This window comes from Anolis carolinensis, chromosome 3 (assembly GCF_035594765.1).
Source record: "Anolis carolinensis isolate JA03-04 chromosome 3, rAnoCar3.1.pri, whole genome shotgun sequence".
Taxonomy (NCBI): Eukaryota; Metazoa; Chordata; class Lepidosauria; order Squamata; family Dactyloidae; genus Anolis; species Anolis carolinensis.
The window spans coordinates 280,559,088-280,584,235 of NC_085843.1; the positions used below are offsets into that span (position 1 = coordinate 280,559,088).

The 25,148-nt window shown below is 40.8% G+C and overlaps 1 protein-coding gene across 1 annotated transcript; it reads left to right on the forward strand.

The window, feature by feature from the left end:
• Positions 1 to 2: 2 nt before the first annotated feature.
• Positions 3 to 24,872, forward strand: LOC103279732 (cytochrome P450 2J2). The gene is made up of 5 exons (XM_016995703.2): positions 3 to 1,034; positions 2,342 to 2,483; positions 4,033 to 4,220; positions 6,991 to 7,132; positions 23,091 to 24,872. The coding sequence occupies exons 1-5, from the start codon at positions 882 to 884 to the stop codon at positions 23,276 to 23,278; spliced, it is 813 nt and encodes a 270-aa protein (XP_016851192.1). The 5' UTR covers positions 3 to 881; the 3' UTR covers positions 23,279 to 24,872.
• Positions 24,873 to 25,148: the final 276 nt, after the last annotated feature.

The following is a 25,148-nucleotide window of genomic DNA, read 5'->3' on the forward strand; positions in this document are numbered from 1 at the left end:
TACACTGCCATATAATCCACTTAAAATCTGATAATCTGTGGAAGAGGCCTAAGTGAGGCCTAACTGTGTCTGTCCCCTGGGCTGAGTGGCTTGCTAGGAGACCAAGTGGGTGGAGCTTAGCCTTCAAACTGGCAGCAATTGGATAAAAACTATTATTCCTCTCCCTGTAATTAGGACTTTATTTTTCTTTTCTTTTTGTTGTATCAACCTAGAGCCATGAATGATGGGTTATGTTGTCAAATTTCGAGGTTGGGGGGCCTGTAGTTTTGTTGTTTTCTCCGCTGCCCTGATGCCATCACTCTTTTATATAGATAGATAGATATTGTAAGGAAAGTACTGAATTAACTTTCTGCATAATTTCAAAAGGGAATATGATGTAGGTCATTAAAAGGTTGCAAAGCAGTAAGTCTGGAAGATCTTTAAGGGAAGGGCAATTACATGGGATTTCATAGTTTCGATGTCCTTATGAAAAACTCCCCTTCCTCTGCCCATCTGCTGCAGTTTTAATGCACTTTAATTCATCTTTTTATTTTTGCATTGCTGCCTCAGTTTCCCCACCTATGGAGATGATAGAACTGTGCCTGGTGGTTGACTGATATCATTAACTACATCCCTAATATTTATCCAAAAATAAGAAGGGAAATGAGACATATTAGAAGCGTGTAAACTGTACCTCTGTCCACTACTGCCACCTGGTATCCAGGAGCTATTTTGAAGAATCCTCACAAAAGTTCTCTAGACATAATCTCAGAGATAATTCAGATCATGATATATATATTCAGATATGCCCCATTACCATATAATTGGGTAGATATGCTCTGTTACTATGACACTAACAGAGTTTTCTTTTGTCTTAGCTATATACCACTTTCCCTTCGATCATGAAGTATCTCCCAGGGCTTCACCAATGGACACTAGCCAACATGAAAATGGCACTTTCATTTGCAAAAGAAGAGATACAAAAGCACAAGGAAAACCAGGACCTGCATGATCCTCAGGATTTTATTGATTACTATCTACTTCAAATGGAGAAAGTAAGTTTCCAGAACCTCTTCGGGGTTGGGAAAGGCGGGCTACAAATGTGGTAAATTTTCCTGTTTTTATTACGGTCTTACCATTTATGTGTTTTAAATGAAATTTTTATCCTCTATTGTTGTTTATAGTGATATACTGTATTATTGTTTTATCTTTTTATATTGTGATTGTATTGTGTTGCTTATATTTTGTTCTTATGTTGTTTGGGCCACTGCCCCATGTAAGCCGCCCCGAGTCCCCGTGGGGAGATGGTGGTGGGATATAAATAAAGTATTATTATTATTATTATTATTATGAATAAATAATCTCATGAGGTCTGCCTGCTATTTTACCTGCTTTGAACTGGCAGTCTAGACAGATAATCCAGTTCAAAGCAGATAATATGGATTGTCTGCTTTGATAATATGAATTATATGGCAGTGTAGAATGGGCGTGAATTTACACTGCCATATAATCCAGTTTCTGAATCCAGATTATCTGGTTTGAATGGGAATATGAGTATAATCCAGAGCAGAGAATCTGGATACATAAACTGGATTATATGGCAGTGTAGAAGAGGAACAGGCAAGAGGCCACTATAACTAGAAATGTAATCCAATTATATAAACTATAAGACAGTAATTTCTATATATGCTACTAGCTTTGCCCGGCCACGCTTTGCTGTGGCTTATGGGAATCCTTTGTTGGCCAGGTGGAATAGCAGTGAATAGCCTTGCAGTCTCAAAGCCTGGCCGTTTTCTGGAGTAGCTGGAGCTGTTTGTTGTATGAACGTAGAGGCATGGATGAGGGGTTGTGTTGCCAAGTTTAGTGTTTCTGGGATGTGTAGTTTTGTTGTTTTGTCCTAGGCCGAAATTTCATTACCCTTTTATATATACAGTAGAATCTCACTTATCCAACACTCGCTTATCCAACGTTCTGGATTATCCAACGCATTTTTGTAGTCAATGTTTTCAATACATTGTGATATTTTGGTGCTAAATTCGTAAATACAGTAATTACAACATAACATTACCGCTTATTGAACTACTTTTTCTGTCAAATTTGTTGTATAACATGATGTTTTGGTGCTTAATTTTTAAAATCATAACCTAATTTGATGTTTAATGGGCTTTTCCTTAATCCCTCCTTATTATCCAACATATTTGCTTATCCAACATTCTGCCGGCCCGTTTACGTTGGATAAGTGAGACTCTACTGTATAGATTGGATTATATGGCAGTGTAGATGGGGCCTCAGATAGCCCACTTCCTCCAGGTTCCAAGGGTTGCTATTCCACAGTATTTTATTTTTCTGTTATCAACAACAGAGTAAGGGAGACCCCAACTCTACCTTCAGTGAAGACAACCTGGCCCAATGTATTATCGAACTCTTCATTGCTGGGACAGAGACCACCTCCAGTTCTCTGCAATGGGCACTTCTCCTGATGGTCGCTCATCCCGATATCCAAGGTAAGAAAGACCTGTCTAGTGGACTCAAGAGCTTCTTTTGTTTCCTACAGAAAGGATGGTTTTTAAAGTAATATTATGTAATTCTTCCGTGTTAACAACTATTTTAAGTGTATGGTACTTGTTATCTGAAAAACCAACTAAAATCCAGAAATTATCCCAAACAACCTCTGGCTGGAGTTATCACTTTCAGGTACTTAATTGAAGTTTGCCTATCCTTGAAGCTTCTGAAGCTGTTCATCCTGGCCTGAGAATGATAACTCTCAGTCCCTGAAAAACCCATAAGTTAGTTACTTTAGAGTCCCCATAAGTTAGTAATGACTTGAAGGCACACAACAATAACAATAGATTTTATACCTCAACATTGACTATTTCAGGAGCCCCGGTGGCGAGGTGTGTTAAAGCACTGAGCTGCTGGACTTGCAGACTGAAAGGTCCTAGGTTCAAATCCCGGGAGTGGAGTAAGCACTTGCTATTAGCTCCAGCTTCTGCCAACCTAGCAGTTCGAAAACATGCCAATGTGAGTAGATCAATAGGTACCGCTCCGGCGGGAAGGTAACGGTGCTCCATGCAGTCATGCCAGTGGCCACATGACCTTGGAGGTGTCTATGGACAATGCCGGCTCTTCGGCATAGAAATTGAGATGAGCACCAACCCCCAGAGTCAGCCATGACTGGACTTAACGTCAGGGGAAACCTTTACCTTTACTATTAACTATTTCATCTTTAAGTTGTGAATCTGAATCATTGCAGGCATTTTCTCTCTGCTGCAGTAGCAAACAAATTATCCTTCACAGGATTTTCCTTGCAAATTAATTTTGGTGCAAACCACCCAGATTTTGTTTTTGAACTGCCCTCCTCTTTCCACAAACTATAATAGTTGGAAATATGTGATTCTTCGTTGATCTTCCGTTGCATGTGTTTTTATCCAAACCGCGCGCTCTGACAGAACATGGTATTTCCTGTGCAGAAAAGACTGTTCTCTTTTTTGAAAAACACACGTGGATTTTATGCAGGATAAGTCCTGAATTGTGAAGATTTTTATGCCTCCAAGAATGGCCTATGGATGAAAACTCTCATACTTGTGATCTTGTTACCTTGACCAATAGCATGTAGTAGACAAAATGTACCCAGTAAACTATGTTCACATAGAGCTTTCTAAAATCCTAATTTTACGGAACATATTGAAATGAAAATACACATGGCAGTTACAGGTTTTTTCATGTCAGGAGTGACTTGAGAAACTGCAAGTCACTTCTGGTGTGAGAGAATTGGCCATCTGCAAGGATGTTGCCCAGGGGACACCTGGATGTTTGATGTTTTACCATCCTGTGGGAGGCTTCTCTCATGTTCCTGCATGGGGAGCTAGAGCTGACAGATGGGAGCTCACCCCTCTCCCCGGATTCAAATCCTGACCCATTGCGCTACCGGGGGCTCAGCAGCTACAGTGAGGAATTGTTTATTGTGGAAGAAATGTTTTTCAGTGATTATCTGATTTCCCTGCATTAAAAAAGATTGCAGAATAAAGCTTTCTTTCCCACTGTTTCCTTCAGAAAGAGTCTACAAAGAGATGGAAGATGTGTTGGGTTCCTCTCACTCCGTCAGCTATCAAGATCGGAAGAAAATGCCGTACACCAATGCTGTGATTCATGAGGCTCAGCGGGTCAAATATATCTTACCTGTTGGGATCCCCAGACGGTGTGCAAAGGAGTTGCACATTCTTGGTTATCACATCCCAAAGGTGCAGATGACAGATATGGTTGCAATTCCATAGCAAAAAGCAAAGAGACATTTTAATAGTTCCTCCATTAAAACAATCTGCAGAAAGTTGGGAAACCCAACAGGGCAAGTAGATGGTCTGGGTGCAAATCTACAATCCAAACAATTGTAAATGGCCTTATGATAAATGACAGTTATTCATGTATGACATGTATGACAACTTTAGAGGCCCATTCAGAGTAATCGGCTAAATACTGAGTTGCTTTTTTAGAAATCAAAAACCTTATTTGGTTAACATGAGGAGGGAAATTGACACAGTGTCTTCCTATATTTCCTACCTTCTTCACCTGAAAGGTAGAAGTTTCGAAAGAGAACTCCTATCCACGGAAGCATTCCATTTTGGAACCCAAATTTGCTACTCATCCTATAGGACTGCCACGTTGTGGATGCTATCATTTGCAGACAGTTCCCAAGTTATGAACAAGATAGGTTCTGTAGGTTTGTTCTTAAATTAAATTTGTATGTAAGTGTGAACAGGTACTTTTAGTGGAGAGAGAGAGAGAGAGAGAGAGAGAGAGAGAGAGAGAGCGAGCTAGCTAGCTTTGGGTAGTAGAGATGTACGCGAAAATTTTTCCTTCGTTTCCTTTGTGCTATCGTTTTGTTTCAACCATTCATCTACACAAAACAAATGATCACATTTTTGTAGAAATGAGAGGTGAGATGAAAATGTAAGCCACACAGTCATTGTGCTTGCTTTTATTTTCCTTTTGTTTTGGACTCTTAACAATAAGCAGGTACTGACAGAGGGCTGTTTTCCCATTACAGCTGATGTTTACCAATGGGTATTAATAATAATATTAATATAAATAACGATAGTTATTCTGGGACCGTAAGCTGAGTCTGGGAGAGGGATGCCTCCCCATGACAGCAGTTGTGTGCCAATGGGTGTTAATAATAATATTATATTATTAATAACAATAGTACTCTGTGAAAGACCCAAACATTTTAAAAGTTGGTGGGCTAAAAGGGGTCAAAATGCCCTCAGTGTGTGACAATTTTCACCCCTTTAGCTCAAGAACTGAGCCTTGGAAGCCCTCCCATTGCTGCCAATGGCATGAAAAGTTTTGTATTTTTCATTAACCAGATGAAAATTCCTGTTGTATAGGTGGCCCATTTTCGTTAGCAGGAACCAAATACGAAAATGAGACAACACAAATAAAACTACACAAAATGGACAGCAATTCCATTCAAAAGCACAACACTATTGGGTCACATAGGGAAGGATTAACACCCCTGTGGTGTTTGTATATGCCCCTGTTTATAGGATTTCTCCTCACTTTCTGTCCCTGTGATAACTGGATTTTGAAAAATTTGATTTGTTGTGGATACAAGGATCCTTGATAACCTTTCCATTGAGACACCATTTATTTCCCCGTGATAACTCTTTCAGGAATGCATTTCCCTTCCAAGTAAGATTTCTCTTACTTCCTGTTGTCTCACCCTTGTTGTTAAGTATGAGTTGATGTTAGTAACTTGAGGATTGCCTGTATACTTCAGATGAAAGATTGGCCCAAAGCATACTTCAGCCTGGGATGAAAGACAAAGTGGTTACTTTGGAAGTTCAGGGAAGGCCTGTATCACAGAGAGCTCTGTCCTTCAACATCTTATGCTCCTTTCTTTCTTTCTTTCTTTCTTTCTTTCTTTCTTTCTTTCTTTCTTTCTTTCTTTCTTTCTTTCTTTCTTTCTTTCTTTCCTTCTTTCTTTCTTTCTTTCTTTCTTTCTTTCTTTCTTTCTTTCTCTTTCTTTCTTTCTTTCTTTCTTTCTTTCTTTCTTTCTTTCTTTCTTTCTTTCTTTCTTTCTTTCTCCTACTCTTACGTACATCTCAGCATCTTATATCCAAAACAGTTGCTTCATACTGTCTAACCATAGGGCTTACCTGAAATCATGATAATTAGATCAGCTGAAATAGGTCCACTAAGGCCACGTGCCTTTCCAATAATCAAGAGTTCCCCTCAAATGGGACTTCCTCAAATGTTCTATTTGTTGGAGTTCAATTTCAATTTCTCAGAGACTGATGGAAGCAGTGATTTCCAAACTCTAGTTCTTCTGTTGTTTTGGACTTCAACTCTCAGAAGCCTCAGGGATCAGAGATTCAGGGAATTAGAAGACCAAAATTTTGTTAAACACTGGATTAAAGCAAGGGATTTACTAAAGGCACCTGATCCTATCTGATCCTGGAAGCTAATTAGAGTTGGGTGTGTAAAGCTTAGATTTATCACTGACTTAGATGCTACCAGCTCCAATTTATGTATTTATGTATGTATGTATGTATTTATTTATTTCCAACATTTATATCCCGCCCCTCTCACCCAAAGGGACTCAGGGTGGTGTACAAAATTGGCAACAATTCGATGCCTACACATAATTAAAACAGCAATGAAAATCCAATTAAAACAATTAAAACAATATAAAAATATTAAACATATGATTAAAATCCATCCATCCAAAATCCTCGTGCTGTAGCCGTAAATCAGTCCGGGTCGTCTTTATCATTTAATCTTTGAAAGCCTGGGCACATAGCCATGTTTTAAGGTGGGATCTACGATCCACTGTATCCCAGGATCTGATCTCAGGTTATCTGCTTATCCCAGATAACATTGACTCATATAATCCAATTCAAAGCAGATAATCTGGATCAGATCCTGGGATATAGGGCAGTGCAGATTCAGCCTAAGAGACCATGAAGCATGCTAGCATAGATGTGTTCTGAATCAACTTTTTATTTCTTTCAGAAAACCATTGTTGTGACAGATCTGAATTCTGTTCTTTGTGATCCCAAGCAATGGGAGACGCCAAATGAATTCAACCCAAACCATTTTTTGGACAAGGAAGGGAAGTTCATCACTAGAGAAGAATTCTTGCCATTTGGAGCAGGTAAGTTTGGAATTAAGATAAAGAATCTTGGAGTTAGGAAGTGTTACAAGGGCACGTAGTCTCTGTCAATGCAGAAATATACAATTACAGCACCACTGAAAGACCTTCATCCAGACTTCAAAGAAAGAGAATCCTAAACTTTGCAATGTAAACTATTCTGCTGCCAAACTGTTTTTACAGTAAATACATTCTTTAAAATAATTAGATGGAGTTTATTTTCTTGTCATTTGAATCTATACGGTCACTTTTTTGGCTTCCTTCAAAAATACTGATGGAAAAAATTGATTAAATTAGGGTGGGCAATACATGGCTCCCCAGATGTTTTTGGACTAGAACTCCCATCGTCTCTAACCATAGATAGTGATGAAGAGTGATGATAGCTTCAGTGCAATTGCATCGTTTGTAAATTTATTATTTTAATCTGTATATTTCTTATTCTTTCAGCAATATGTTATTATACATTTTTTAAGACAATAATTTCCCCCATATGAAAATATTATTATTCTGCTAATCTATCATTTTAGATAGTTTCTTAATTCCACCTTACTATCCTAATGTTTGATTCAATCTTCAAAATTCTCCAGCATTTTGTGATGAGTCATGGGCCATGTAGTCCCGTTTCTGGCACTGTTGTGCCAGATGAGGAGGAGAACTTGGGTTTTTCGCCGTTTCAGTCAGAATTGGAACTTTCCCAGCCAAATTTGGAAACCTTGCACCTGCAAGAGATTTGTCTTCCAGAAGTCTGTCAAACAAGCCCTGAGCCTAAATCTCCAACGTTTTCTCGCCATGATTTTTGTAAACAACAGAGAGGAGTCGATCAGGCGTCTCGCAGGAGTGCTAGGATAGCTGCTAAGCATTCAGCTGATTAAGCCTGCTTCCCATGGGAAAGTTTAGGGAGTCATGCATCTGGACTCAGAAAATAGCTTTCGTTTCTGGTTCTCCAGAGAACTGCTCTTGGGCGGGAAAACGGGACCCTATTTAGGTGTTTTACCCACAAAGGGATCTTGCGGAGTCAATTCGTCAGCAACCGGAGTAGCGTGTGTGGACAGCTACTCCGCTTCCAAGCCTCTGTTCCTGTCGCCAAGCCTTCGTTCCCAGCTTTGTTTACTCCACGAATCCTGCCTTGCTTTCTAAGACTCAGCCTCGTCTTGTTTCCCGGATTTTACCAAGAAATTACCACGGATCTTGCTCTTGTTCCTTGTTTCCTTGTTGCCTTGAATCAAGCCTCGTTTTTCCAAGAATCAAGTTACTTCCTAGCCTCGCTCAAGTTTCATGGACTAAAAGACCTTGTCATCTCCCCTCACTTTGCCTGGCAAAGTGAGTGTTTCGGTTATTGGATTACAACTTTGGACCTTAATATTTCATATTGGACATTGTTTCTTTGGACTAATTTTGACCTTTCCTGAAAGGTCTATTTCTGGACTATTTCATACACTTGCTTTTATTAACTTTATATATTCCTTCAATAAAGATATTAGTTAGATTCTGGCCTCTGTGTATGGTTATTGGTGCTCTGCAGCCTGGGTCGTGACAGTTTGACTCCGCCACCCTAAGCACCAATTAACCTAGGCCAGAATGTCTACCGGAACCGTGCCGGGTGGCCAGCCACTTAGCTACACCATCGACAAGGACGAAGTGGACCGCATCCGTGACAAGCTCAATGCGCAGGATGGGGAAATAAGGGGTTTGAAGGAGCGCGGAATCCGTCTCCCGGCCATGGCGTTGCCAACCAAGTTTTCTGGAGAAGCTTCTAAGGTTCATGTTTTCCGTCGCCAATGCCAGGCTTATCTAGAGGCCCGTGCTGCCGAGTTTCCCCAAGAAGACATCAAGGTGGCGTGGATTTACAGTCTCTTGGACGGGCCAGTGGCCAACTGGGCGACGGCACTGTTCGACCAAGTCTCCCCACATCTAAGATCAGCGCAACATTTCTTGGACCACCTTAAGGCGACCTGGGGAATCGAGGACAATTTGGAGGCAGCCGGCCACAAACTCCGGCGCCTCTCCCAAGGGGACAGACCCTTGTCCCAGTACATAGCCGAGTTCCGAGTGCTGGCCCACAACACCGGCTGGAACGATGTAGCCCTCAGAGGACAATTTCGGGAGGGTCTCAACATTGAGATGCTGGAAGAAATCTCCAAGGTGGATCCTCCCCACTCTCTTGAAGCACTCATTGATCAATGTTTACGAGCTGAAGTCATGCTTGCCAACAGGAAACAATGGGTCCGAGGCCAGAGCGGTAGAGCTGGGGTGAAACCTCCCGCTCCCACCGGCGTCCAGCCGCGTCCAGTATGGAGACCCCCGCCACCAGCCCCATACCCCAGAGGGAGCGAGGAGGTGCCGATGCAGTTGGGCAATGTGCGTCCCAGATTAGATGCCGCCGAGAAGGCCCGCCGCCAACGCCTAAATCTCTGTTGGTACTGCGGAAACGGGGGCCACTTCGCCAGAGAGTGCCCAGCCAAAGGGAAGCCCGCCGCCCGTCTGGCGGCGGCATCCTCCACGGAGACGAAGACGTCTGAGGCGGCTGGCGCACAGCCGGCGGGGGAAGCCAGCGACCGGGCGTAGAGAGGCTCGCCAACCCGGTCAAAAAACCCACTCAAGAGCCGCCAACCGGGGTCCTATTTCTTCTAGTGGTCACCTTGTGGTCAGCAAAAAAAGGGCCCGTCATGGTCCATGCCATGATAGACTCAGGAGCCACAAACAATTTCATTGATAGAGAGTATGCCGACTCTCTGGGATTACAATATCATGACTTCAAGAACGCCCGTGTGGTGCAAGCCATCGATGGCCGCCCCCTCAAGACGGGTCCCGTAAGCCAGTGGTCGGAACCCACCAGAATGTGGATAAGGGAACATATGGAAGAGATTTCCTTCTTTGTTACCGAGGTTCCCCATTTCCCTGTGATTTTGGGAATTCCATGGCTGACACTTCACGACCCAAGCATCTCCTGGTCCAACAGAGAACTGCAGTTTGCTTCTAAATATTGCCAAAACCATTGCCTTGTAGCCAAGGTCTGCCATGCCACAGACACTGAACCCATTATCACCTTGCCCAAGAAGTACTCAGAATATTGGGATGTATTCAATGAAAAAGAAGCCGAGAGATTACCCCCACATAGACCTTATGACTGTGCCATTGACTTGGTGGAGGGGGCCCCGATCCCGCGAGGACATCTCTACTCCCTGACTGAACCGGAGCAAGAAGCTCTCAGGGAGTTCATAGAGTCAAACCTTCGCAAGGGATTCATCAGACCCTCTCAATCCCCAGCCGCTTCCCCAGTGATGTTTGTGAAAAAGAAGTCAGGGGACTTACGCTTGGTGGTGGACTATAGAGCATTGAACAATATCACTAAGCGGAACAGCTATCCCCTGCCCTTGATCTCGGACCTACTAGACCGACTTCGAGGAGCCAAGGTCTACACCAAGCTGGATCTTCGGGGGGCTTATAATCTAGTTCGCATCAGAGAAGGGGACGAGTGGAAGACCGCCTTCCAGACTAAATTCGGATTATTCGAGTCCCGAGTTATGAATTATGGTTTATGTGGAGCTCCCGCAACGTTCCAGCATTTTGTCAATGACATCTTTCAGGATTATCTAGATCGGTTCTTGATCATCTACCTGGACGATTTTTTGGTGTTTTCTAGATCACAATCAGAACATGAGAACCACGTCAGAATGGTGTTACAACGATTGCGGGATCATGGACTTTATGCCAAGCTGGAAAAATGCGCTTTTGATCTACAAGAGGTAGATTTCCTGGGGTACCGCGTCTCGCCACTAGGGCTCTCCATGGACCCGGCAAAGGTTTCAGCAGTATTGGAATGGCGGGCGCCAACCAACAAGAAAGAGGTGCAACGATTCTTGGGGTTCGCGAACTACTACCGCAAGTTCATTCCAGACTTTGCCCGCTGGTCTGACCCAATCACCAGCTGCATCCGTGGGAAACAGCCTTTCCGCTGGACAGATCAAGCAGAGAAAGGGTTCCAGCAACTAAAGAAATTATTCACGTCCCAGCCAATCCTTCAGCATCCAGATCCTGAAACCCCTTTTGTCGTGCAGGCGGACGCCTCCGATGTGGCAATTGGGGCTGTACTCCTACAACCAGTGGGAGATCATCTTCATCCTTGTGCCTTTTATTCCCGTCAATTGACCGCACCAGAGAGAAATTACACCATTTGGGAAAAGGAACTATTGGCCATAAAGGCAGCCTTTGAAACTTGGAGACATTGGTTAGAAGGGGCCAAATTTCCCATTGAAGTCCATACTGATCATCGGAATCTAGAGCATCTAAGAACTGCCCGCAAGCTAAATCAGAGGCAACAACGCTGGGCTTTATTCTTTGAACGTTTTAACTTCCAAATTCATTATGTAACCCCAGCCCAGACCAAGCAAGCAGATGCTCTGTTGCGGAAACCGGAATACGCTGCAGGGCGCAAGGAGACCTTGGAGTCCCAGCTGCTACAACCCGAGAACTTTGCCACGCTCACAGTGGGAAACACCAAATCCACTCCCATTGAATCAACTCCCTCTACTCCAGGGCCCCTTTGTGCTCAGGAAATCAGGGCTAGTCAGCAAGCAGATGCCTGGGCACAGGACCAACTTCGCCAAGGACTACATTTTCCCTTTTCGCTTAAGGATGGGCTACTTTGCTATAGAAATCATGTTTACATCCCCCCAGGACCGGGCAGGGAAAAAGCACTTCGTCTGTGTCATGACTGCAAGCCAGCAGGGCATTTCGGACTATTTAAAACCATGCATTTGATCCTAAGAGATTTCTGGTGGCCCAAGATCCGCAAGGATGTGGAAAAATATGTCAACACCTGCCCAGTATGTCAGCGCTCCAAAACAAGAAGGGAAAAGCCCTCAGGGCTTCTGCATCCCCTCCCTACCCCATCCCACCCATGGGAAATAATCTCTGCGGATTTTATCACTGATCTACCACCTTCCTGTGGATTCACCACGATCCTAGTGGTGGTGGACCTTTTCACCAAGTTAGCCCATTTCATTCCCTGTGATGGCCTTCCCACGGCCAAAGAGACTGCAGATCTATTCCTCCAACATGTTTTCAGATTGCATGGATTGCCCAAGAGTTTGGTCACAGACCGTGGGTCCCAATTCACCTCTCGTTTCTGGAAAGCACTACAAAAACTATTGGGCATAGACTCTCGTTTATCTTCGGCTCATCATCCCCAAACAGATGGGCAAACTGAGCGCACCAATGCCACTTTGGAACAATACCTTCACTGTTATGTGAACTACCAGCAGGACAATTGGGCTTCCCTGTTATCGCTGTCAGAGTTTGCCTACAACAATGGGGTCCAGGCTTCTACTAAAGAAACCCCGTTCTTTGCAAACTACGGCTTCCATCCACGTTTCTTTCCCCCTGTCATTGAAACCTCAGAAGTTCCCGCAGCAGAGGACTGGCTGCAGGAACTCACAGCGGTGCAACAACTCTTGCTCCAGCAACTAGACCAAGCCAAGGAGGACTATAAACGTCACGCGGACAAACATCGCCAGCCGGGCCCCGAAATCAAGGTAGGAGACCGGGTTCTTCTGTCCACTCGCTTTTTGCCCTCCCATCGCCCTTGCCGGAAGTTAGATGCCCGTTTCATTGGTCCCTATCCAGTGGTGGCGCAACTTAACCCCGTGACTTTTAAACTCCAACTTCCACGCTCTATGCGCATTCATCCAGTGTTCCATCGCTCCCTGCTCCTTCCGGCGGATGGTGTGCGCCCTGATACAGACCGGCCGGCCCCCCCTCCTGTTTTGGTGGATGGGGAGGAGGAGTTTGAGGTTCAGGACATTTTGGATTCTCGCTTTCACCGCCGCCGCCTACAATATCTCATTGACTGGGTGGGTTTTGGCCCCGAGGAACGCTCTTGGGAAGACGCTTCCACAGTCCATGCCCCCGATTTAACCCGCCGCTTCCATCAGACCTATCCCGCCAAGCCGCGGCCTCGCGCCTCGGGGAGAGAGTCCCAGTTTGAGAGGGGGCTTGAGGAGGGGGATAGTGTGATGAGTCATGGGCCATGTAGTCCCGTTTCTGGCACTGTTGTGCCAGATGAGGAGGAGAACTTGGGTTTTTCGCCGTTTCAGTCAGAATTGGAACTTTCCCAGCCAAATTTGGAAACCTTGCACCTGCAAGAGATTTGTCTTCCAGAAGTCTGTCAAACAAGCCCTGAGCCTAAATCTCCAACGTTTTCTCGCCATGATTTTTGTAAACAACAGAGAGGAGTCGATCAGGCGTCTCGCAGGAGTGCTAGGATAGCTGCTAAGCATTCAGCTGATTAAGCCTGCTTCCCATGGGAAAGTTTAGGGAGTCATGCATCTGGACTCAGAAAATAGCTTTCGTTTCTGGTTCTCCAGAGAACTGCTCTTGGGCGGGAAAACGGGACCCTATTTAGGTGTTTTACCCACAAAGGGATCTTGCGGAGTCAATTCGTCAGCAACCGGAGTAGCGTGTGTGGACAGCTACTCCGCTTCCAAGCCTCCGTTCCTGTCGCCAAGCCTTCGTTCCCAGCTTTGTTTACTCCACGAATCCTGCCTTGCTTTCTAAGACTCAGCCTCGTCTTGTTTCCCGGATTTTACCAAGAAATTACCACGGATCTTGCTCTTGTTCCTTGTTTCCTTGTTGCCTTGAATCAAGCCTCGTTTTTCCAAGAATCAAGTTACTTCCTAGCTTCGCTCAAGTTTCATGGACTAAAAGACCTTGTCATCTCCCCTCACTTTGCCTGGCAAAGTGAGTGTTTCGGTTATTGGATTACAACTTTGGACCTTAATATTTCATATTGGACATTGTTTCTTTGGACTAATTTTGACCTTTCCTGAAAGGTCTATTTCTGGACTATTTCATACACTTGCTTTTATTAACTTTATATATTCCTTCAATAAAGATATTAGTTAGATTCTGGCCTCTGTGTATGGTTATTGGTGCTCTGCAGCCTGGGTCGTGACACATTTTGACATTTCCTTTTTTCTCTAGAAATGCTGTAAATGGCTCCATTCTTTTGAAATGTTATCAGTTGATTTCTCCCTTATTAATTTGTCCATTTCTGCCAATTCTAAAACTCTAGTTTTCTTTCAGGGTCAATCCTTTCGTTTTCCATTTTTGTGCATAATCTTGCTGCTATAATCATGTAACGTACTCACTTGAAATTCGTAGTTTTTGTTTGTTTGTTTGTTTGTTTAGAATATCTTTTAGTTCTTGTGACCACCTTCTCTGCTATCTTTCCAGCTCAATATTCTGGTATTTTTGACCCATTGAATCATACAAGCTTTCATTTGCTTTTCCTCTAGTTTTATTTTAAATTTGTACATTTTTTCTCATTAAGTAGACACTGTACATTATTTCAAATTCAGTTTTGTTTTCTTCAAATTCAAATAGTTTGGAAATATATTTTAAAGAGTAAGCCTAATGACACACTTCACCGTGGTAGGATGTTGTTCTTGGATCCAGAGTATTATCCTACCACCATTTAGTTATGAGGGGTTTCTATCTGTGGCTATGATCATTTTTTCTTACAAACTACCATATATATTCGAGTATAAGCTGACCCAAATATAAGCCGAGGCACCTAATTTTACCACAAAAAACCTGGGAAAACATTGACTCCAGTATAAGCCGAGGATGGTAAATTTCAGAAATAAAAATAGATACCAATAAAATTAAATTAAATAAGGCATCAGTAGGTTAAATGTTTTTGAATATTTACATAAAGCTCAAATTTAAGATAAGACTGTCCAACTCTGATCAAATCATTATTCTCATCTTCTTCAATGTAAATGTGCTTATGTATCCTTTTAATAATAATAGAGTAAAATAATACATGTAATAATAATAAATACAGTAAAATAATACATGTAATAATAATAATAATAATAATAAGATCAGAGTGAAATAATAAATGCATTAATAATAATAAAAATAGAGTAAAATAAATGTAATAGTAGCAACAATAGTAGAGAAAAATAATAAATGTAATAATATCAATAATAATAGAGAAAAATAATAAATGTACCATATATTCTTGAGTATAAGCTGACCCAAATAAAAGCCACCCAGGAACCCTCACCAGAGTATAAGCCAAGGGGGGCTTTTTCAGTCTTAAAAAAAGGGCTGAAAAACTAGGCTTATACTCGAGTATATACAGTAATTTCCAAATTTTATCTGGAGGAATTCAGATGGAGAACCATCCCCGGCGTTAAACATTGACCTAGGTTGGAATCTCCTATTATTTTTGAAAGTTTAAAGGAGCTTTAAAATATGTACTGGCAGTGTGGTAGAGGCACTGAGCCTATTTTTTTTTTTATTAAAAAAACTAGTATTTCTTATCCTGAGATATATATTCTAGGACAACCAAAATCTCTGTAGAGTAAATGGAAAGAGAAAGCTCTAGAAGTAGAAGCTGGACCTTTCTCCACCCAAAACATTTCTTCTAGTCTACAAAGTAGGGTTAGTCAACATTGAGACTATATGTTCCCTTGGATCCCAGATTAGACTGAATGCCAAACAATTAGAACAGAGCCAATTGAATGAAAACTAGTGGAAAGAGAAAGGCAGATATACTGTATATACTTGAGTATAAGCCTAGTTTTTCAGCCTTTTTTTAAGACGGAAAAAGCCCCCCTCGGCTTATACTCGGGTGAGGGTCCTGGGTGGCTTATATTTGGGTCAGCTTATACTCGAGAATGAATGGTAAATTTATTATTTTTCTCTATTATTATTGGTATTATTACATTTATTATTTTTCTCTATTACTGTTGCTACTATTACATTTATTTTACTCTATTAATAATAATAATAATAATAATAATACATTTATTATTTTATTATTGCATTTATTATTTTAGTCTATTTATTATTACTTGTACAGTAGAGCCTCTGGATTATCCAAGCCATTTTTGTAGTCAATATTTTCAATATATCGTGATATTTTGGTGCTAAATTCGTAAGTACAGTAATTACAACATAACATTACTGCGTATTGAACTACTTTTTCTGTCAAATTTGTTGTATAACATGTTGTTTTGGTGCTTAATTTGTAAAATCATAACCTAATTTGATGTTTAATAGGCTTTTCCTTAATCCCTCCTTATTCGCTTATCCAAACTTCTGCCGGCCAGTTTAGCTTGGATAAGTGAGACTCTACTGTATTATTTTCCTGTATTTATTATTATTATTATTATTATTATTATTATTATTATTATTATTATTATTATTATTACATGTATTATTTTACTTTATTATTATTAAAAGGATACATAAGCACATTTACATTTTTTTCGTGTCAGGAACAACCAGAGTTGCTTCATTTACATTGAAGAAGATGAGAATAATGATTTGATCAGAGTTGGACAGTCTCATCTTAAATTTGAGCTTTATGTAAATATTCAAAAACATTTAACCTACTGATGCCTCAATTAATGTAATTTTATTGGTATCTATTTTTATTTCTGAAATTTACCACCCTCGGCTAATACTGGAGTCAATGTTTTCCCAGTTTTTTTGTGGTGAAATTAGGTACCTCGGCTTATATTTGGGTCGGCTTATACTCAAGTATATACGGTAATAATAGTTGCCTACAGACTTATGACTCACCATTTCTTTGCATTACAAAACTGGCTCTGTTAGTAAGGACTAACCTCATCTGAGATCTTACATTAAGGTTACTCACAGTGAACACAGCTTAAGTGATAGTTGTGCTGCACCACCCTTCTGCTGAATGTTGATGTTGGGCAATGGATTGCATGTATGCAAATGTGTCCCCCCCCCCCTTCCATAATCTTAATGACTCATTTGGTACTGAGCACTGAGGAGTAGTTACACAACACTGAGGAGTGTGCACTGAGGAGTAGTTACACAACTAAAATGATCAAAGGTCTGGAGACCATGCCCTATGAGAAACGACTTAAGAGCTGGGCATGTTTAGCTTGCAGAAGAGAAGGTTCAGAGGAGACATGATTGTTATGTTTAAATATGTGAAAGTATGTCATAAGGAGGAGGGAGCAGGATTGTTTTCTGCAACCCTAGAGACTAGGACAGTGATGGGCAAGCTTTTGCATTTGGTGTGTCAAAATTCGCCAAAAAACCTAGCATGACTTGGGTGGTGTGTCACTTTGAGAAAAAAACCATAATTTCTCAATATGTATAGTTTAAATAACAAAAATATATAAGTATAATATATAACTGTATTTAATAAATCAAAAACTATTTACTACTGTTACTTCCATGTACAACAATCTATGGTACCTCTTGCAATTTCCACACCGATTTCTCTCTATTCTAGTTTCAATGTAGTCATGAATAATGAATAATATAATAGTAATAATATGATAATATACTACAATAATAATAGAATAATAATAGAATGATATAATGATAATGTAATGTGCTTAATTCCCATGGAGTAAACAACAAAACCACTGGACCAAATCACACCGAATTTGGCCACAAAAGTCATAGTCATCCAATCAATCTGCATGCGGCAGCGTGTCAGCAAAAATGGCTAGTCATGAATGTAGTCATGAATAATGAATAATATAATAATAATATAATAGTAATAATATGATAATATACTACAATAATAATAGAATAATAATAGAATGATATAATGATAATGTAATGTGCATAATTCCCATGGAGTAAACAACAAAACCACTGGGCCAAATCACACCAAATTTGGCCACAAAAGACATAGTCATCCAATCAATCTGCATGCAGCAGCGTGTCAGCAAAAATGGCTAGGCATGTCAGTGCTGACACGCGTGTCATAGGTTGGCCATCACTGGACTAGGACATGGAGCAATTGGTTCAAATTACAGGAAAGGGAATTCCATCTGAACATTAGGAAGAACTTCTTGATCGTAAGAATTGCTATTCAACAGTGGAATTCACTGCCTCAGAGAGTGGTGGAGGCTCTTTCTTTGGAATCTTTTAAATAGAGGCTGGGTGGCCATCTGTCCTGGGGTACTTTGATTGTGCTTTTCCTGCATGGCAGGGGGTTCAACCGGATGGCCCAGGTGTTCTCTTTCAACTCTATGATTCTATCAACACCCAAGTATGCACAACTCATACTTTGCTTACACCACTGTGAACTGAATATGATTGCTTCATCACATCCAAAAAAAGCACAACCAAATTTTAAAGGGAATTCACATACCGCATATACTCGAGTATAAGCCAACCCGAATATAAGCCGAGGCACCTAATTTTACCACAAAAAAACCCCTGGGAAAACATTGACTCCAGTATAAGCCGAGGGTGGTAAATTTCAGAAATAAAATAGATACCAATAAAATTACATTAATTGACGCATCAGTAGATTAAATGTTTTTGAATATTTACATAAAGCTCAAATTTAATGATCAAATCATTATTCTCATCTTCTTCAATGTAAATGTGCTTATGTATCCTTTTAATAATAATAGAGTAAAATAATACATGTAATAATAATAATGAATAATACAGGAAAATAATACATGTAATAATAAATACAATAAAATAATAAATGCAATAATAATAAGATCAGAGTGAAATAATAAATGTAATAATAATAATAATAATAATAATAATAATAATAATAATAATAATAAAAAAAACAAGAACAAGAACCAGGTTTGGATCATTGATGTTGCCATCCCAGGTGACAGTTGCATAGATGAAAAACAACAGGAAAAACTCAGCCGCTATCAGGACCTCAAGATTGAACTTCAAAGACTCTGGCAGAAACCAGTGCAGGTGGTCCCGGTGGTGATTGGCGCATTGGGTGCCGTGCCAAAAGATCTCAGCTGGCATTTGGAAACAATAGACATTGACAAAATCACCATCTGCCAACTGCAAAAGGCCACCCTACTGGGATCTGCACGCATCATCCGAAAATACATCACACAGTCCTAGACACTTGGGAAGTGTTCGACTTGTGGTTTTGTGAAACGAAATCCAGCATATCTATCTTGTTTGCTGTGCCATACAACGTCGTTGTGTTGATAATAATAATAATAGAGTAAAATAAATGTAATAGTAGCAACAATAATAGAGAAAAATAATAAATGTAATAATCTTAATAATAATAGAGAAAAATAATAAATGTACCATATATTCTCGAGTATAAGCTGACACAAATATAAGCCAACCAGGACCCTCACCCAAGTATAAGCCAAGGGGGGCTTTTTCAGTCTTAAAAAAGGGCTGAAAAACTAGGCTTATACTTGAGTATATACAGTAGTTATAAAACACCAATGAGATCCCAAATGGGGCTGCAACTATGGCATGGGGATGAAGACACTACATCTCCAAATAGAATTCTAGCTACATGAAATTTCCCCCTCACTATCTACATTTTTAGCATTACAGATGGGTTTGGAAGGTCAGACCAAGGGGCAATACAGTTCCTCTACATCAGGGGTCCTCAAACTTTTTAAGCCGAGGGCCGGTCCACAATCCTTCAGACTGTTGAGGGGCCGGATTATCATTTGAAAAAAAAATACAAACAAATTCCGATGCACACTGCACATGTCTTATTTGGAGTGCAAAAACAACAATAACAACAACAACAACAACAACAAGAACAATGAAAGAACAATACAATATTTAAAAATAAAAACAATTTTAACCAACATACATTTATCAGGATTTCAATGGGAAGTGTGGTCCTGCTTCTGGCCAATGAGATAGTCAAGTTAATTAGGGTTGTGGTGGTTGTTGTTGTTGTTGTTGTTTTTGTAGTGTGCCTTCAAGTCATTTCAGACTTTGGGCGAGCCTAAGTCTAAAATTTATTTATTTATTTATTTACTGCATTTATTTACTACATTTGTATCACACCCTTCTCACCCCAAAGGGGACTCAGAGTGGCTTACAAATTATCTGTACATACAATACATTATATTATTAGCATATCACAATATTAGCATTATATATTACTATATTGAACTATACCACTATACTGTAATATTATTAGTTATATTATATGTAATGTAGAATATATAATCAATATTATTATATGGTATTATTATTAGTGTTATATTGTATTACATTATAATATTATTATCAATATTATATGTATATACAATATATTATAATATAAAACTGAGGGCGGGGGCCAGGTAAATGACCTCGGAGGGCCGCATCCGGCCCCCGGGCCTTAGTTTGGGGACCCATGCTCTACATCCTACCATGTATCTACAGATTCAACTATTTATGGCTTGAGGATATTTGGAAAAGAATGTTTTTTGAATGTGTCATTTTATGTATGACATAATTTTACTATGCCATTGTACAGTGATTCCCAAAGTGGGTGCTACCGCCCCCTGGTGGGTGCTGCAGTGATCCAGGGGGGCGGTGATGGCCACAGGTGCATTTGCCCTATGCATTAATACATATATCTTTCTGTTTAATTGCTATTAAAATTAAAAAATAATAATTTCCAGGGGGAGCTGAGTAATATTTTTTCTGGAAAGGAGGCAGTAGGCCAAATAAGTTTGGGAACCACTGCCATTGTATATAATGGGACTTGAATATTCACAGATTTGTAATTAAGGAACACATCTACACACAGTCTAAAATCTAGGACTGATCCAGAGTAGCAATACTCAGGAAGGCCCCAGGGTGGCTATTAGAGCTATGCAAAGTTTCAGACGGGGTTTGTAAGTCGTAATAATTTTAGAAAAAATTACGACTTGATTTACGAACCCGAATTTCAGCCCTACTGAACCCAGACAAAACGAAACAGGCACCCCAGAAATTCTGGAAAAGTTCTGTAAGTATCGTTAGTAGTCTGAAAGTTTGTTTTGCAAACACAAGCAATCTCTCTTTGGTGGGGGGCGATGGGGCTGTGCAGTGAGCAGTCTGCTTTATTCTAGCCAAGGGGGACCCAGCCAATAAAAAATGTCCAGATAAACGGAGGATAACGGAGGAATAGAGGGGACATAAAGGCTCTTCTGCAAAACTCACATCCTCTTCCTCAGCCAGTCACAGAGTTACTTTTCCTCTTCATTCTCCTCCCCTCTTGTGCCACTGTTTTGGACTTCAAGTCCCATAAATCCCTGTTGTAGTTTGAAAAATCTTTTGGTAAAAACATTAATATTTTCCCCAAAATCAGTAATTGAGCAAAACGTTCTGAAACTTGGAGACATTTTGGTCCTTAAAGTGTCCTACAAGTGTAACAAGTTTCATCCTGATAAAATGAGGGAGAAATGAGCCCCCAAAATTTCCCCCAATGGAACAAAACCAATGAAACAAAAGAAAACTTGCAAAATTTGGATTCATAATAACCTCCCGCCCACTCCCAATTTTTGAAATATTTACAAAATAAAATTGGGGGGAGGGGGGCTATCCAAATTTCAAAATAAATTTCAACATGGATTTCTGCCATTTTGCACACCTCTAGTGGCTACACACTTTGTCTTCATCCTACATCAGTGGCAGGGCAGAGGCTGCACCATCCTGTGTAGCTGAAGCTGGTTTGGCCCTGCTAGATCGTCACTTTAGATGATTGCCTGGATCACTGGTGCCAGATGGCCACAGAGCTCCAGGAAAGATCCCGCTCCTTTTCCTTGATTGCGAGAGTGCATTTGCAGGTCTCAATAAAGGTGTCCAGTGATGGCCAAGAGCTGTCTGGAGCTCCTTGGCCGTCTGCCACAGTGATGGGAGAGTGATACTGGCCCAATCTATCCTGTTTTCCCTGTATTGCTGAGCAGGGAAAAGGGGATGGCAATGCTGGCCCATGTGGACACCATACCGCTTTGGTTTAGGGTTGGTCCTGCTATCCATAGTCACCCCGAAGCATGGGGCTTCTCTGGAGTGTTCCCTAATTCTAGGGTAACATAGGGTAAAACTGAGTTAATCCTAATTACCCCATATTGCAGACTGGAAGTTCTTGGACTTTCAGGATTGACTTCCAGTCCAAATTGGGGTTTGGGGCCAGTGTAGATGGGTCCTAAATCAATGATTTAGAATACAGGCCCATGAGCTAGAGTAGGGGTCCTCAAACTTTTTAAGTGGAGGGCCGGTTCACGGTCCCTCAGACTGTTGGGGGGGCCGGACTATGATGAAATAGTCCAAAATTAGGATTGTTGTTGTGTGCCTTCAAGTCATTTCAGACTTAGGTCAACCCGAAGTCTAAAGTTTAGGACAGAGGCCAGGTCAATGACCTTGGAGGGCCACATCCAGCCCATGGGCCTTAGTTTGGGGACCTCTGATCTAGACGATCTCATAAGACCATAGGTAAGCCAAGAGACCTCCAAAGACCATCTAGATGGTCTCATAAGACCATAAGTAAGAAAAGAGACCCTCAAAGACCATCTAGATAATCTCATAAGGCCACCAGAAGACCATAGATAAGGAAAGAGACCTCAAAGACCATCTAGATGGTTTCATAAGGCCATAGGTAAGGAAAGGGGCCCCCAAAGGCCATATAGACAATCTCATAAAACTGTAGGTAAGGAAAGGGGACCCCAAAGGCCATCTAGACAATCTCATAAAACCATAGGTAAGGAAAGTGACCTCCAAAAGCCATCTAGATGGCCTCATAAGGCTGTAGCTAAGCAAAGAGACTTTCAAAGACCATCTAGACGATCTCATAAGTAAGCAAAGGGACCTCCAAAGACCAGGTAGACTTAGATCAAGCCTAAGTCTAAAGTTTAGGACAGGAGCCAGGTAAATGACCCTGGAGGGCCGCATCTGGCCCACAGACCTTAGTTTGGGGACCCCTGATCTAGAGGTTCTTTACCCAAATACTTGATATTGCACACATTAAATAGACAATTCCTACAATGAAAGCAGTGCTGAAGATCAGAAGAAATTATAGGGTTCTGTGATTGCAATTATGAAATTTGGGGTGGGAGACCTTGGAAGGGCCTCCTTGACCAACCAAACAAAATAATTGCATCAATGCCACTGGCAACAGAGAGATCCCAGAGAGCTGATGGAATGGCTCTATTTCATTTTCCCTTCTTTCTGCTTGCAGGAGCTCGAGTTTGCATGGGAGAACAGATGGCGAGGATGGAACTTTTCCTTTTCTTCACTCACTTGATGAGAACATTTAGATTTCAACTTCCAGAAGGAGTGAAGGAACTCAATCAAGATCCCGTAGTTGGGCTATCAATGCATCCCCACCCTTATAAACTCTGTGCTATTCCCCGCAGTAGTTTATGATAAAATGAATGAAACTTTGTTCACAGTGGCTTATTTATTACTCTACATTTCTCCACTGTTCTTCTATCAGTTCTCCAGTGTTCTGCCATGGCCCGCTTGTTGTTTGGATGCAGCATGTTCTAGATGTTTCCCAGTTTGCCATACATTCAAGCTGATGTATTATGTAACTCTCGCATAAAAGAGGGTATCAATGCACTCCCCTCATTGTATAAACATGGGTGGTGGAAAACTTGGGAACGTTTCTAGGATGGCTGGGGTGGAGGAATTTGCAAAATTGCTCCCATACCCCTAGCATAAGATTTTCAGGCCACTTGCTATCAAAATGAAGGCTACTCTAAATGAGTGGTGGCACCTTGTTAGCATAAAGGAACCCTATTACTATATGTATCACTATATGTACCCTGTTTCCCCAAAAATAAGACATCCCCAGAAAATAAGACCTAGTAGAGGTTTTGCTGAACTGCTAAATATAAGGCCTCCCCCGAAAGTAAGACCTAGTAAAGTTTTTGTTTGGAAGCATGCAGGATCGGTAAATGTACATACCATAGATGGTTGTACATGGAAATAAAGGTAGTAACAAGAAATAATAATAATATAATAATAACTTTATTCTTGTATCCCATCTCTCAGAAGGGACTCAGGGCACCTTGTACAGGGACAAGCCCAACAATAACATAAATTGACATACGAACAGAAATTTAAAACAGTAATTTAAAAACAGTATAGCAATAAAATATAATATAGACATTCTTGAAAGGATTCACAGTTTGGTTATGCTAGTTTGTGATGACAACTACTGTACAGTAGATAATAAATTTTCATTTTTAAAAAATTCAACCATAAATGTGAATTCTTCTTTGTTGAAAAATAATACATCACCTGAAAATAAGACCTAGTGCATCTTTGGGAGCAAAAATTAATATAAGACACTGTCTTATTTTCGGGGAAACAGGGTATTACTATATGTATTTAAGGCCCCTGATGGTGTAGCAGGTTAAACCGCTGAGCTGCTGAACTTGTTGATTTAAAGGTCGGCAGTTTGAATCCAGGGAGCGGAATGAGTGTCCGCTGTTAGCCCCAGCTTCTGCCAACCCAGCAGTTCGAAAACATGCCAATGTGAGTAGATCAATAGGTACTGCTCCGGCAGGAAGGTAACGGCGCTCCATGCAGTCATGCCGGCCACATGACCTTGGAGGTGTCTACGGACAACACCAGCTCTTCGGCTTAGAAATGGAGATGAGCACCAACCCCAGAGCCAGACATGACTGGACTTAACGTCAGGGGAAACCTTTACCTTTTATATGTCTTTTTGGTCATAAAGATAAAACACTTCTTGGTTGTATCCCTAGGTGGCAGTAAACACAAAGCTTTCTCCTAGGTTGCGCATCCCTTTAATTCCAAATTTCGAAACCCTCTAAAATTGCCCACATGGGTGGCTTTCTGATTGGTCAATATACACACACTTTGTTTCATGTACAAAATTATTAAAACTTTTGTTTACAACTTAGCTTTGGCATATGTGTATAAATGTAAATGAAATAAATTAATTTTGTGTTTAGTCTTCAAGCTGTCATCTCTAAGCTATCTCATTATGTACATACATAATATAGGCACATTCATTCATCTTTTGCATTTAGACTTCTTTGTGTTTAGACATCCACCAACCATCTGCATGCCATCTCATTATGTATGCATATGCAAATACAAATACAGGTAGTCCAAAATCTGAAAAATCCAAAGTGAGAGACATTTTTTGTCTCATGAATTTTTGATGTAGTATATTCACTCTCTTTCCTTGGAAGACAATCATACTCAGTCTATGATGGCATACTCTGAATTGTTAACGCAACTCAAGCATTAAGACCAAAAA

Excerpts from the sequence above, each read along its gene's own strand:
- LOC103279732 (XM_016995703.2), top strand. The coding sequence starts at position 882 with ATGAAGTATCTCCCAGGGCTTCACCAATGGACACTAGCCAACATGAAA. Across the intron at positions 2,484-4,032 it reads CGCTCATCCCGATATCCAAG|AAAGAGTCTACAAAGAGATG; the intron begins GTAAGAAAGACC and ends TGTTTCCTTCAG. Across the intron at positions 7,133-23,090 it reads ATTCTTGCCATTTGGAGCAG|GAGCTCGAGTTTGCATGGGA; the intron begins GTAAGTTTGGAA and ends TTCTGCTTGCAG.